Source organism: Geotrypetes seraphini, chromosome 15, assembly GCF_902459505.1.
Source record: "Geotrypetes seraphini chromosome 15, aGeoSer1.1, whole genome shotgun sequence".
Lineage (NCBI taxonomy): Eukaryota > Metazoa > Chordata > Amphibia > Gymnophiona > Dermophiidae > Geotrypetes > Geotrypetes seraphini.
In genome coordinates, this window is record NC_047098.1 from 7,051,367 (window position 1) to 7,064,634 (window position 13,268).

General features: G+C 42.8%; 1 protein-coding gene across 6 annotated transcripts in view; it reads right to left on the reverse strand.

The window, feature by feature from the left end:
- Positions 1 to 13,268, reverse strand: part of TMCO4 (transmembrane and coiled-coil domains 4) — an 89,413-nt gene that overhangs the window by 35,931 nt on the left and 40,214 nt on the right. For all 6 annotated transcript variants that reach the window (XM_033922092.1, XM_033922091.1, XM_033922090.1 and 3 more), the window contains 3 exons: positions 7,817 to 7,981; positions 5,489 to 5,625; positions 3,898 to 3,982 (listed from right to left, as the gene is read on the reverse strand). In XM_033922092.1, coding sequence (XP_033777983.1) covers positions 3,898 to 3,982; positions 5,489 to 5,625; positions 7,817 to 7,981 — 387 coding nt within the window. The remainder of the gene's footprint in view (positions 1 to 3,897; positions 3,983 to 5,488; positions 5,626 to 7,816; positions 7,982 to 13,268) is intronic.

Genomic DNA, 13,268 nt, shown 5'->3' on the forward strand with positions numbered 1-13,268 from the left:
ATGGTTACATTTGGATATACAGTACTCCCCTGGCCATTTGTGGTATTTTCTGACCGCGAATGACCGGGCAGGAGAGAGCAGCCGGAGCACCGGTGAGTGAAGGAAGTCAGTCGCGATATGCTCCGACCGCCTCTTCCTGCACTAAAGTCGGGCCTCACAAATCAGGAGCAGGCGGTAATTTTTTTGCTAGCGCTCGCTAATCTTGTGCGTGCGCTAAAACCACTAGCGCACCTTAGTAAAAGGAGCCCAAGGTGTAATGCTAGGCCCTGAAGGACTGAATAAAGAACATTATGTTTGCAAGAGGGGCTTTCAATAAAGTGACTTGTAATGCTAGTCGTCAACTCTTGAGTTATCCTCATATGATAAACAGGTGAGAGAGGTGCTGGGATGTATCACAGGTATAGAAACCCAACCAGGTCATGCATGTGCAAGACTGGAGGGTTAGGACTTCGATGGGAAGCTAGGACTTAAATGGGAAACCAGGGCGGCAAGGGGACCCCCTCTGGGGATTCAGACAGGTCTTGACCTGTTTGGGCCGCGGCGGGAGCGGACTGCTGGGCAGGATGGACCTGTGGTCTGACCCGGCGGAGGCACTGCTTATGTTCTTATGTTCTTATTTCAACTACACAGAAGAAGCGACTTAAATGCTGTAGATATTTCATGCAATTGGTTTCCAAAAAACCATCGTCATTGAAAGACATGAGAATACAAGGAAGTTACAAGGTTTCCCACTCAGGCTTGCATGTCACTCAGAGAATAGTTAAGCTCTGGAACAGGTGGTAAGAGTGGATAGCGTAGCTGGTTTTAAGAAAGGTTTGGACAAATTCCTGGAGGAAAAGTCCAAAGTTTGTTATTGAGAAATACATGGGGGAAGCCACTGCTTGCCCTGGATTGGTTGTATAGGATGTTGCTACTCTTTGGGATTCTATGTGGAATGTTGTTGTTACTTTTTGGGATTCGATGTGGAATGTTGTTGCTACTCTTTGGGTTTTGGCCAGGTACTAGGAACCTGGATTGTCCACCGTGAGAACGGGCTACCGGGCTTGATGGATCATCGGTCTGACCCAGTAAGTCTAGTCTTATGTTCTTATGATTTAAACACTGGCTCTCTGAGAAAGGCGAGGAGATGTTGCACGTAACAATGCTCTGGGGCTGGTTGCATTTCACTAATGTATCACTTATATTCTGTCATCTCATGGCATTTAAACAAAGCTGCTTTCTTAATTTAAAATCAATCTTTATGTAAATGAGAACACAGAGCGGTAATGAGAAGCATCTACATAATTAATCTCTTTCTAGAAAAATCATTTCCTTCACCATTGTAGCTAGAGAAAAGATTTTCAGATGCAGAGAATGACTGGGTATCATTACTCACTGCAATGCACTTGGGAATTGTATTTAATGCAAAGTTAGGTGTGAGGCCACATATAGGTGAGGTGACAACATGGAGCATTCTCTCAACCGTTAGTGGTACAATGATTGAAACATGATTTTCAAATAGTACAATCTTTAATTCTTCCTTTAATATACTGAGGCAGAGATTAAACCTTTACAGATAGAGCAAAATGATGTGGTAAGGATTAATGGTATTCAAAAATGTGATCGTAACATGCTGGTACTGAATAATCTATATTTCCAGTAAAATAGCAGACAAGCTTTAAATGTGTATGTTTAAATCTTATGAGGTATTAATTTTAATTAACTTTTCTTCTACGGCAGTAAGAACTGTGTTTCATATTAGAAACATAGAAACATGATGGCAGATAAAGGCCAAAAGGCCCATCCACAGCATCCACTATTTCCTCCTCCCCCTATTGGCTAAGGCTCTTTACACCTGCATTGTGAGGTCATAGAACTTTATGGTTAGAGAAACATTGTAAAAAACAAAAGGAATTGACCCCAAAAAGAAGAAAATCCAGAGAAAACCAAAAAAACTCTGTGGAGTGACGATGTTCCTAAATGGACTTTATTTGAAAGTGTCAAAGTTCCAAAGGTCCACTGAAATCATCCACATAAAATAGTTCCATCCACATAAAAATAAATCATCCACGTAAGAGCCTTAAAGGACCTAGTCCGCTAGGGATACAGGACCCAACACGGTCTGCGTTTCGACAAAAAGTCTTCTTCAGGGGTCCCTGGGGGTCCTATAAAGGTGAGTACGTGGGAAACAATTGTGTGGTGAGCCGGAAGTGAGACACTGCTTGCATTTGCAATGGTAAGCTCACCATACAATTGTTTCCCACGTACTCACCTTTATAGGACCCCCAGGGACCCCTGAAGAAGACTTTTTGTCGAAACGCGGACCGTGTTGGGTCCTGTATCCCTAGCGGACTAGGTTCTTTAAGGCTCTTATGTGGATGGAATTATTTTATGTGGATGATTTCAGTGTACCTTTGGAACTTTGACACTTTCAGATAAAGTCCATTTAGGAACATCGTCACTCCACAGAGTTTTTTTTTATTTATGTTTTGTTTTTTTCTAGAGAAACATTGAGACATAATGGCAGATAAAGGCCAAATGGCCCATCTAGTTTGCCCATCTGAAGTAACCATTATCTCTTTCTCTTTCTGAGAGATCCCACATGCCTATCCCAGGCCCTTTTGAATTCAGACACAGTGAGCAAGGGTTGCTGCCAATACCTGTGGTATCATCAGTTTGAAAGGTGATGACACGGTCCTGAACAACTTCAGCTATGGGACCATACCATATGATGCGATCCCTTTGACCCATGATTACAAAGGAGTCAACAGCTGATTTGGGACCTTACAATAGTTCAGTTTGCTCATAACCAATGAATGTGTCTTCTAAATTTGATCATGTTATTCTTTTGTTGCAGGATGAACACTGATTCCTTGTTTCTTCTAGAATTTAAGATTATTCACACAGGCCATCCTTTATTGCATTTGCTTGTTCCCTATGCTCCATCCCATACTTTAAGATCTTTGAATAAAAATGTATTGGTTGAACATAAGAATAGCCTTACTGGGTCAGACCAATGGTCCATCAAGCCCAGTAGCCCATTCTCACGGTGGCCAATCCAGATCACTAGTACCTGGCCAAAACCCAAGGAGTAGCAACATTCCAGAATCTCAGAGTAGCAAGATTCCAGAACTCCAAATAGAGCAACATTCCAAGCTACCGATCCAGGGCAAGCAGTGGCTTCCCCCGTGTCTTTCTCAATAACAGACTATGGACTTTTCCTCCAGGAAATTGTCCAAACCTTTCTTAAAACCAGCTAAGCTATCCGCTCTTAACCCTAACCTCTGGCAATGCGTTCCAGAGCTTAACTATTCTCTGAGTGAAAAAAATTTCCTCCTATTGGTTTTAAAAGTATTTCCCTGCAACTTCATCAAGTGTCCCCTAGTGTTTTTCATTTTTGACGGAGTGAAAAATCGATCCACTCAGGATTTTGTAGACTTCAATCCTATCTCCCCTCAGCCGTCTCTTTTCCAAGCTGAAGAGCCCTAATCGTTTTGGTCTTTCCTCATACGAGAGTTCCATCCCCTTTACCATCTTGGTTGCTCTTCTTTGAACCTTTTCTAGCGCCACTATATCTTTCTTGAGATAAGGAGACCAGAATTGAACCCTACAAAATGGACTCATTTGTTGTCCTTGAGGAACAAAGATGAAACCCCCTGCTACAAGTACAGTATGTGCACAGGATCACCTCTCGAACAGACAGTCTGAAAGCATATTTCAAGTGCTCAAATAAAAGCTCCCAAACCAGCATTAGGAGCAGGGACACGACTGCATTTATTTCCCAGTTACTCTTGCTTCATTCATCTAGCCCAAACCCAATCCGATTCAAGCTGACCCACCTATAAAACAACCCCGCTTGCTCTCAACATATTTTTAGTTTTATTCTTGTTAACTGGTTGATGTTTTACTTGGCCTTACCTTTCTCCTGAGCCATCTCCTGCAGACAGAAGTAAATGACCCTGGCTCCCAGACTGAAACCAATCAGAGTGACAGGTCGTTTGCCCTAGGACAGGAAAAACATGGATGCTTCAGGAATAGACCATGATAAAAGAGAAGAAACACTTCTCCACAGTAATAACAAAACAAACCTCAAAGCTCACATAGTACAAAAGCAATAATTGCTAGCACAGTGCTGCTGTAGACAGGAGTCCCAATGCTATCATTGGCTTTCAAGAGAATCGTCAGGAAAAAACAAGAACAGAGAAAAATCACTATTCTGGGAAAAAAATGTCTTCCTATTCTGCAGCTGAATTGCCTATGAACCAGATCCTATCATAGTAACATAGTAAATGACAGCAGATATTTATTCAAGGAGGGATATGATCTTTTCTGTTACAGCTCCTCATATTTGGAACTTGCTTCCTTTCAACATAAGATGAAAAAAAATTATTTAATAAGTTCAAAGGCCTACTAAAAAGTTGGCTGTTTAAGGATGCCTTTAACTGACCCATTCAAAATCCTATGACCTCATTCTGGAACTTATCTGGACAAGGAACACTGTTAAGTAGAAATTAAGTGTCTCCTTTCCCACCCTTTTTCATTTATTTTGGAATTGTATTTAATCCAATTTTTTTTTAGCCCCCTCCCCCTCAATTGCATTTTTTGTCATAACTGTTTTTTATGTCCTGTTTGTTCAATTTTTTATTATTTCTATTTTTAATCTTTGTAAATCGCAGTGGATTTGGATATTGCGATGATATTTTAAATAAACTTGAAACTTGAAAGACCCAAGTGGTCCATCCAGTCTGCCCAACCATATATGCTGCATAAAGTAATTTAGTTTAAATGGTCCTTTTTCTCAGATATTTCTGGGCCAGAAACCCAGAGCTTAGGTTCCATCTACTGGAGTCTCCATCAAAGCTCACTCCAGCCCATCTTAACCATCACCAGCCATCGAAAACCTCCCCAGCCCGTCCTCAACCGAATGTCCATTTATGGGACACAGGCCATACTGGCCTTAGTTCCTTCAATGTATAGCCATTATTTTCTGATTAGAGATCCTCTGTGTTCATTACATTACATTACATTACATTGGGGATTTCTATTCCGCCATTACCTTGCGGTTCCCACGCTTGTTTGAACTCTCACCGTTTTCTTCTCCACTTTGGCCATGCTCAGCCTCCAGAAACACTTATGCATAATGTGCATAAAATTAGTTCTCGTATACACTGATGGAATTTTGAAAGTGCTTATTTGAGCATTTAAAACACTTTTTTACTTGTTCAGGTTGTTTAAATTATTACTCCAAATGAGACAAGAAAACAAATATAAAAGAATGTGCATGCAAATACCTACAACTAAGCCCATGTTAGGAGCAACCTTACATATTATTGTGAAGCAATGACATAAAATGATCCAACAAACTATAGACAATTTCCAACAGAATTTATAGTAAATTAAAACACAGAAAAGAAGAAAACCTACCACACAAGTAGACAGAGAGATTCCCAAACCTCATACAAGCCCCCTAGATGTGAAAACATTACTCGGAGTTCTTGCTAGTCAGTACCTGCTGCCTACTGAGCAATAAATGAGCCAGATGTTTGCCAACTTCGGCCGATCGGCTGAGGCACACTCCCCAAGGGTTGTCAATAACACTGGCAACAGCAAGCAGTGAGGTGGGCCACACTAGAGCGCTTATGATACCTGATGAGCACAAAACAAAGCCAATCAGTTGGAGATAAGACAAATGCACAGGTAGTCCTAACCACTGCACAACAAAATACAGTGGTACCTCGGTTTGCGAGTGTTTTGCAAGACGAGCAAAACATTCGCAAAATTGGTGCCTCGCAAACCGAGCTTGCCTCGATGTACGAGCACCTCCCCCCCGAGCGATCCGGCACCCCCCCCCCCCCGCGGTCCGGCACCCCTCCACTCGCGTCGCCCCCCCGCCACGATCCGACATCCTCCCCGTACCCATCACCCACCCGAACGCATCACTTACCCCCCCATCTGGCACCTGGCATCGAGAATCTCGGAGAGAGCAGGAACTAAGGCCTTGAGCATGCGCAGATGCTCAAGGCCCAGCAAAAAGGACGAGAGATCTTCGGGGACTGGCACCGGCATGTCCTGTGTATTGGTGCTGGTGCCGGGTGCCAGATGGGGGAGTAAGTGATGCGTTCGGATGGGTACGGGGAGGATGTCGGATCGCAGCAAGGGGGGGGGGCGATGCGAGCGGGGGGGGGGGATTCCGGATTGCGGGGGGGGTTGGCGGATCAAGCGGGGGGGGCCTTCGTGAATGGGGGGGGGAGCAATGCCGGTTCTCGGGGGGGGAACGAATCAAGCGAGTTTCCCTTAATTTGGTTTACGAGCATACTTCTGGAACGAATTATGCTCGTAAACCAAGGTACCACTGTACCTCGGTGATGTTATCCTCTTATGATGGCTGGGTGAGAGGAGAGTGGCACCTTATCTGGCATAGCCACCCCTCCCCAAACAGAAGAAGAATTAAAACTTATAACCAGGGCCATTGGAAGGTGCCATTTAAGCTATGATCCAGCTTATAAAGCAGTGAAAGCAGATGGTGCAGAGCAGAACCAAATATAATATTCTAAAACATAGAGATATTATCACTTCATCCAAGTATATTAATATAGTTGTGAAACATTTAGGGCTCCTTTTACAAAGCCGTGCTAAGGCCTTAACGTATGGAATAGTGCACTATAAATTGCCGCAAGCACCAGCCGCTACCGCCTCCTTTTGAGCAGGCAGTAGATTTTCGGCTAGCGTGCGCACCTTCGTAAAAGGAGCCCTTAGTTATTTTAAAAAGTATGAGGGCAAATAAAAAATGAAAGGCAATTGTTAAAATTATATGATAACCGGAACAGCTAGCAAAATGCAACATATGTATTCATACATTGCCAGCTGGATAGTTCATCCACGCATAGTGCGGTGCTCGGCCTTTAGTTGTGCGGCAGTCATGAGATCAGAAACAAGAATGCGCCATTGCAAGATTGCACCACTGAAGAACAACGTGAAGTACTTCACTTTCTTTGATCAGAGGGAGTGACCTGTGGAAACCCGTGGAAATTCACCATCGGATATTGACTCAGCACCATGAATCAACTAAAAGTTTGTGAGTGGGTAAAAAGGTTTAAAGCAGGAAGAACAGGAGTAGCCGATAAAGGCCGTTTTGGTCGCCCGTCAACATCACGCATACAAGAGCACATTGTCAGGGCGGATGCATTGATTAGAGAAGACCGATGAATAACGGGTATCTCAACTGGCTGCAAATTTGGATAATGCGTGATGACTTGGGATACAGGAAAGTCTGCGCACGATGGGTTCCCAAAAAGCTTACTGATCTGCACAAGCAACAGTGTGTGGAGATTGCTCTCCAGGTCCTGAGACGGTATGAAGAAGATCTGAATACTCTGGAGAGAACTGTCACCAGCGACAAGGCGTGGGTGCATCACTGCGACCCGGAAAGCAAAAGACAAAGCATGATGAAGTAAAGGACGCGGAGCTCACCTGGCTTAAGGAGCAGCCGAAAGTCTTCTCTGCAGGAATGCAGAAGCTAGTTGAACGATACAACAAATGCGTCATCTTGCATGGGGACTACGTGGAAAAGTGATATGTTCAATTGCTCGCAGTTACTTCTATTAGAGCCGTTAAATGTTATTTTGCCTTTACTTTTTGATTTGCCCTCATATAAATTGATTTAAAAACATTTGGAATTCACTATTTCAATTTCAGATTGAGCTGGCTGCTCTATAGATGAGCAGTTGTGATTTGATTACCATCTGGCACTGTTAAAGTTGCTTTGTCAGTACTTAGGTCTGATGATCTTACTGGTTATGTGTGGCCACTTACACTCTAAAAGCAATCTCTTTCGTACCTGACAAGACTGTGAACTTCAGTGCTTCCTGAGCCACCATGTTTACAAGTCCATTCAGTAACAAATCCAGGGTATTACCCAGCTCCATTAAGTACTTGGACTCCCAGGCCAGACAGTACTGCTCTGAAGACTGCATAAGACTGTGCCAAGGGGCTGCAAAGCTTGCTAAGAAAGAGTAAAAGACAGAATAAATCAAATAGAAACGCCTGACGTGTCTGCATTTATTTAAAAAATTATATCCCGCACTATCCTACAATCCTAGCCAGATTACAAAAGGAAACCTACTCAATTAAACATGCCTCATATTACTAAAATATGCATATACAGTACTCAATAAAAAAAACATTCAGACGTACTTAAAAACAAATATACTCTCCTGTAACAAACCTAGATCCTTTATTAAACTATCTGCCCATTTTATTTTTTTAACATGGCCAAAAAATATAATAAAATCGCTCTTTCACAAGGACAGTGCAAGGTAAAGAAACAGTGCTTTATATCAGGGGAGGAAGCCTCAGATGACAGACCCTCCCACCATCCACAGATGGGCTAAACCTCATTGGCATGAAAAACCGCCCCTGAAATTTCAAAACCGGCTCTGTGCGGTGCAAATTAGTCTTAAAGCATTAAAGATAGATAAAAAAAAAAATCAACTTATCTCACAAAACCGACCGAGATAAAATACTGCTGCGATTGCTAGCATGGAACGCGCGTCCCTTGTGTCAGCGTCTGTTCGCTGCTGACACCAGGGACGCGCGTTCCGTGCTGGCAAGTGCAGCAGTATTTTAGAAGCAAATTGTTATTCAATTTTTATCCAGTTCCCCATTGTTACTTTGACCAAGATGACTAACACAATAAGGTCATATAAACTTTATGATAATAGTGGTTTTTGGCAAAGGCTGGCGCGCTGAATGCGCTGCGCTGCTCCCGACACTCATGAATTATGAAAACTTTAGGATGATAATTCAAAGTCTAGTACTAGCTCATTTTAATTATTGTAAAGCTTTAATTGTTCTCATGAGTGTCGGGAGCAGCGCAGCGCATTCAGTGTGCCGGCCTGCGCCAAAAATCACTATTATGGTTTTGTAAAAGGGGGAAAGAATGAGATACCAATTGATATCTCCACAACCAATATTCCGATTCCTGAGACAGGCCCTTTTGGGTTGAAACACGATAATGTCGAGTATTATTCATACAATAAAGTCACTTAGCACCAAAGGTCACCTTTGCTGTTGTTTTGTGTTTTACACATATAAATGAGTCATAGCATTTTGTATTATTTGTAATGCTCGAAAAACAGAACGATTAAAGCTTTACAATAATTAAAACGAGACAGTACTAGGCTTTGAATTATCATCCTAAAGTTTTCGTAATTCACAAGAAGGCTTGAGATGGGGGAGACAGGGGCTATTTTCAAAGCCTGGTTTCCTGGGGAAATGCAGGTCCAAATGCTGCATTATGGTTGAGGGGATTAACAGGGATGGCTGGAAAGCTAAGCTAAGTTAAATATTAAGTTATTGAAAGAAAGTATTTATGAAGTTATTTGTGGAAATTTTGATAAGAAATATGAAATGCAAATTAAAGAAAAAGGAAGATCATAGATAAAAAGAAAGTATAATAAGAACAGTGAGGCTTAAGCCTCCAGGGAAATATGAGGAATTAACCCCTTAGAGCTATGTTGCTCAGAGGCTAATCTCATATCCCATTGGCACTTCGAAGTTGCTCTGTCTATGTTATAATGTGGAGCATTATGAAGGAGGCATTCTTGGGTTGGGGTAGGGAACGGGTACAGTTTTGTTCTTTTCTGCAGGAAGTGCTCATAGGAAGAGGAAGTCCAAATCGCTGCGGATACCTTTTCCTTCAGCAATTTTTCAAGAGAAAGCTAACATAGTAACATAGTAGATGATGGCAGATAAAGACCCGAATGGTCCATCCAGTCTGCCCAACCTGATTCAATTTAAATTTTTTTTTTTTTTAATTTTTTCTTCTTAGCTATTTCTGGGCAAGAATCCAAAGCTTTACCCTGTATTGTGCTTGGGTTCCAACTGCCGAAATCTCTGTTAAGATTTACTCCAGCCCATCTACACCCTCCCAGCCATTAAAGCCCTCCTCAGCCCATCCTCCACCAAACGGCCATATAGAGACACAGACCGTGCAAGTCTGCCCAGTACTGGCCTTAGTTCAATATTTAATAATATTTTCTGATTCTAGATCCTCTGTGTTCATCCCACGCTTCTTTGAACTCAGTCACAGTTTTACTCTCCACCACCTCTCTCGGGAGCGCATTCCAGGCATCCACTACCCTCTCCCTAAAGTAGAATTTCCTAACATTGCCCCTGAATCTACCACCCCTCAACCTCAAATTATGTCCTCTGGTTTTACCATTTTCCTTTCTCTGGAAAAGATTTTGTTCTACGTTAATACCCTTCAAGTATTTGAACGTCTGAATCATATCTCCCCTGTCTCTCCTTTCCTCTAGGGTATACATATTCAGGGCTTCCAGTCTCTCCTCATACGTCTTATGGCGCAAGCCTCCTATCATTTTCGTCTTCCTCCTCTGGACCGCTTCAAGTCTTCTTATGTCCTTTGCCAGATATGGTCTCCAAAACTGAACACAATACTCCAAGTGGGGCCTTACCAATGACCTGTACAGGGGCATCAACAGCTTATTCCTTCTACTGGCTACACCTCTCTTTATACAGCCCAGCATCCTTCTGGCAGCAGCCACTGCCTTGTCACACTGTTTTTTCGCTTTTAGATCTTCGGACACTATCACCCCAAGATCCCTCTCCCCGTCCGTGCATATCAGCTTCTCTCATATTTGCTTTGGAAAATCGGTACTAAGTCCACATGGAAAAGTATTTACAAACTTTGCATCAATGTAGATAGTTCTGACAATTGCCCAGATTCACTGCAGCTCTGCATTTAGGATTCATCTTTCAGTGTGGAGCGCCATATAGCAGCTGCATCATCAAATACAAAGCAGCCACGTTCTAAGTATTGCTCCATAGGCCTCACAAACTTAAATAAAATCCTAATAAAGCAAAGGATTAATGTTACAGAGAAAATAAACACATGCCCAACGATCTCTGTGTCTACAATATGACGATTCAGCAGGACGACTCAGCATCTTCGTTACAATAAATAGGCACATAGGATATGTTAGATATTTTATGCAGGAAGGAGGTAAACCGTTCCAGATGTACCAGTCTTGTTCGTGCTCCATCTCTTTCTTGCTCAACAGCCAACCGATTTAATTGAAGAGAAGTGAAGTGAAACACTGCAATATTTTGACACCGTGTGGTTTAATTATCTTTGATTATTCCTTAGGCGAGGTACAGAATCTCAAGCTGACTCCCTGTTGCAGTTCTTTTAGCAAAACCAGCAAAGAGCTCTCATACCAACAGGTTACAGGCATTAAAACATACTTTTCAGCTATATATGTCCGCATAGTATACAAGGGCTGCCTTAACACAAGAGGCTCCTTTTACAAAGCCACACTAGCGGTTTTAGAATTTTTATTGACATGAAAAACCAGCAGAAGCGAAGAAAACAAGTTACAGAACATAATGAACATGGGCAAAAAAATCCGCATGACAAAGTACATCATGACAAAAGCATGCGTCATTTATAACCACCCACAAACCCCAACCCCCCCCTAGTTCTCCCCTTCCCGCAAGTCTCACCCACCCTCCCCCCCAAATGGCGAGGGATGCAAGGGCAGGAATAAGAAAAACCACAGCCCAAATTCCCCCAGGGTCTGGACTCTGATGACCCCAGGGCACCTAAATGAACAAGGCATCCCTTCCAAAAACAGTCCCCCCCAAAACCCCATTCCCCACCCCTCAGAGCAGAGAGATGCAGGGATCCAGAACCGGCCAGGAGAGTGCACCATTAAGCTAGGGTATTATCGCACGCACCGGATTAGCGCATGCTACAGCGCGCGCTAGCCAGAAATCTACCGCCTGCTCAAAAGGAGGCGGTAGCGGCCAGTGCACCCGACAATTTAGCAAGCGCTATTCCGCGCGTTAAGGCCCTAGCACGGCTTTGTAAAAGGAGCCCTAGATGAGTGGAAGAAAAGACCAGATCCGGCTCCTATATTTCCAAATTGACTCAGTTTAATAAAACTAGAATAATTCTGCTGTTTTGAATCTCTTTTTTTTTTTTTTTTTTTGTAAATCATTTTTATTGAAGTCAATCTTGTGATTCTACCAAAATTATGCGGCCGTTTGTTTACAGAAGGCCATCTATAAATGACCAGCTGGCAAACCTCCTACCAGACTGTTAACATCAGTCTTCACTGAAACCCATCTGCAGCTTCTCTCCTCATAAAATCCTCTCCTGTCACAGACACTGTACCTGTTCTGGCTCTAATATTTTTTTTGGGGGGGGTAAGAAGACAGTGTAAGAGTGAGCGAGAAAAGGACCTGGGGGTACTGATAGATAGCACCCTGAAACCATCAGCACAATGTGCAGCGGCGGCAAAGAAGGCAAATAGAATGTTGGGCATGATAAAGAAGGGAATCACGAGTAGATCGGAGAGGGTCATAATGCCGTTTTATAGAGCATTGGTCAGACCACACTTGGAATACTGTGTCCAACACTGGTCTCCATACCTTAAGAAGGATATAAAACTGCTCGAGAGGGTGCAGAGACGAGCAACAAAGCTGGTAAAAGGTATGGAGAACTTGAGCTACGAAGAACAGCTTGGAAAACTGGGACTGTTCTCCCTTGAGAAGAGGAGACATGATTGAGACTTTTAAAATAATAAAAGGAATCGACAAGATAGAGCAGGACAAAAAGTTATTCACGATGTCAAATGTGACTAGGACAAGAGGTCATGGACTGAAGCTGAGGGGGGACAAGCCCAGGACAAACGTCATGAAGTTCTGCTTCACGCAGCGAGTGGTGGACACCTGGAACGCCCTCCCGGTGGAGATTGCTGCGGAACCCTCCATCCTAGGATTTAAGGGCAAGTTAGATGCACATCTCCTCGGAAGGCAAATAGAGGGATAACAGTGACTAAGTTTTTGCCAGGTCGCACCTGGCTGGGCCTCCGTGTGAGCGGATCACCGGACTTGATGGACCCAGGGTCTGATCCGGTGATGGCAGTTCTTATGTTCTTAACATGTTCGGAAAAGAAAAATTGGTATTGACCGTACTGTTTGACAGATTTATCTCCTAAACAAAAACCACACCAAATTTGTACATTCCTTCTGTCTATTTCTTGTGTAATATGTTGTACTTTCACTATTTGCATTTTGCACTTTGCTGATTGTCCAGCTCTCTTCAGTGTGAACCGCCTAGAAGTCATCTGACTATGGCGGTATAGAAGAATAAAGTTATTATTATTATAATACCTTTCTTATATGACAATAGATATTACTCAATGAGAACGATCCCACTTTATTTAGTAATATAGTCAGTAATACATAAGAAATAGAACAGCAAA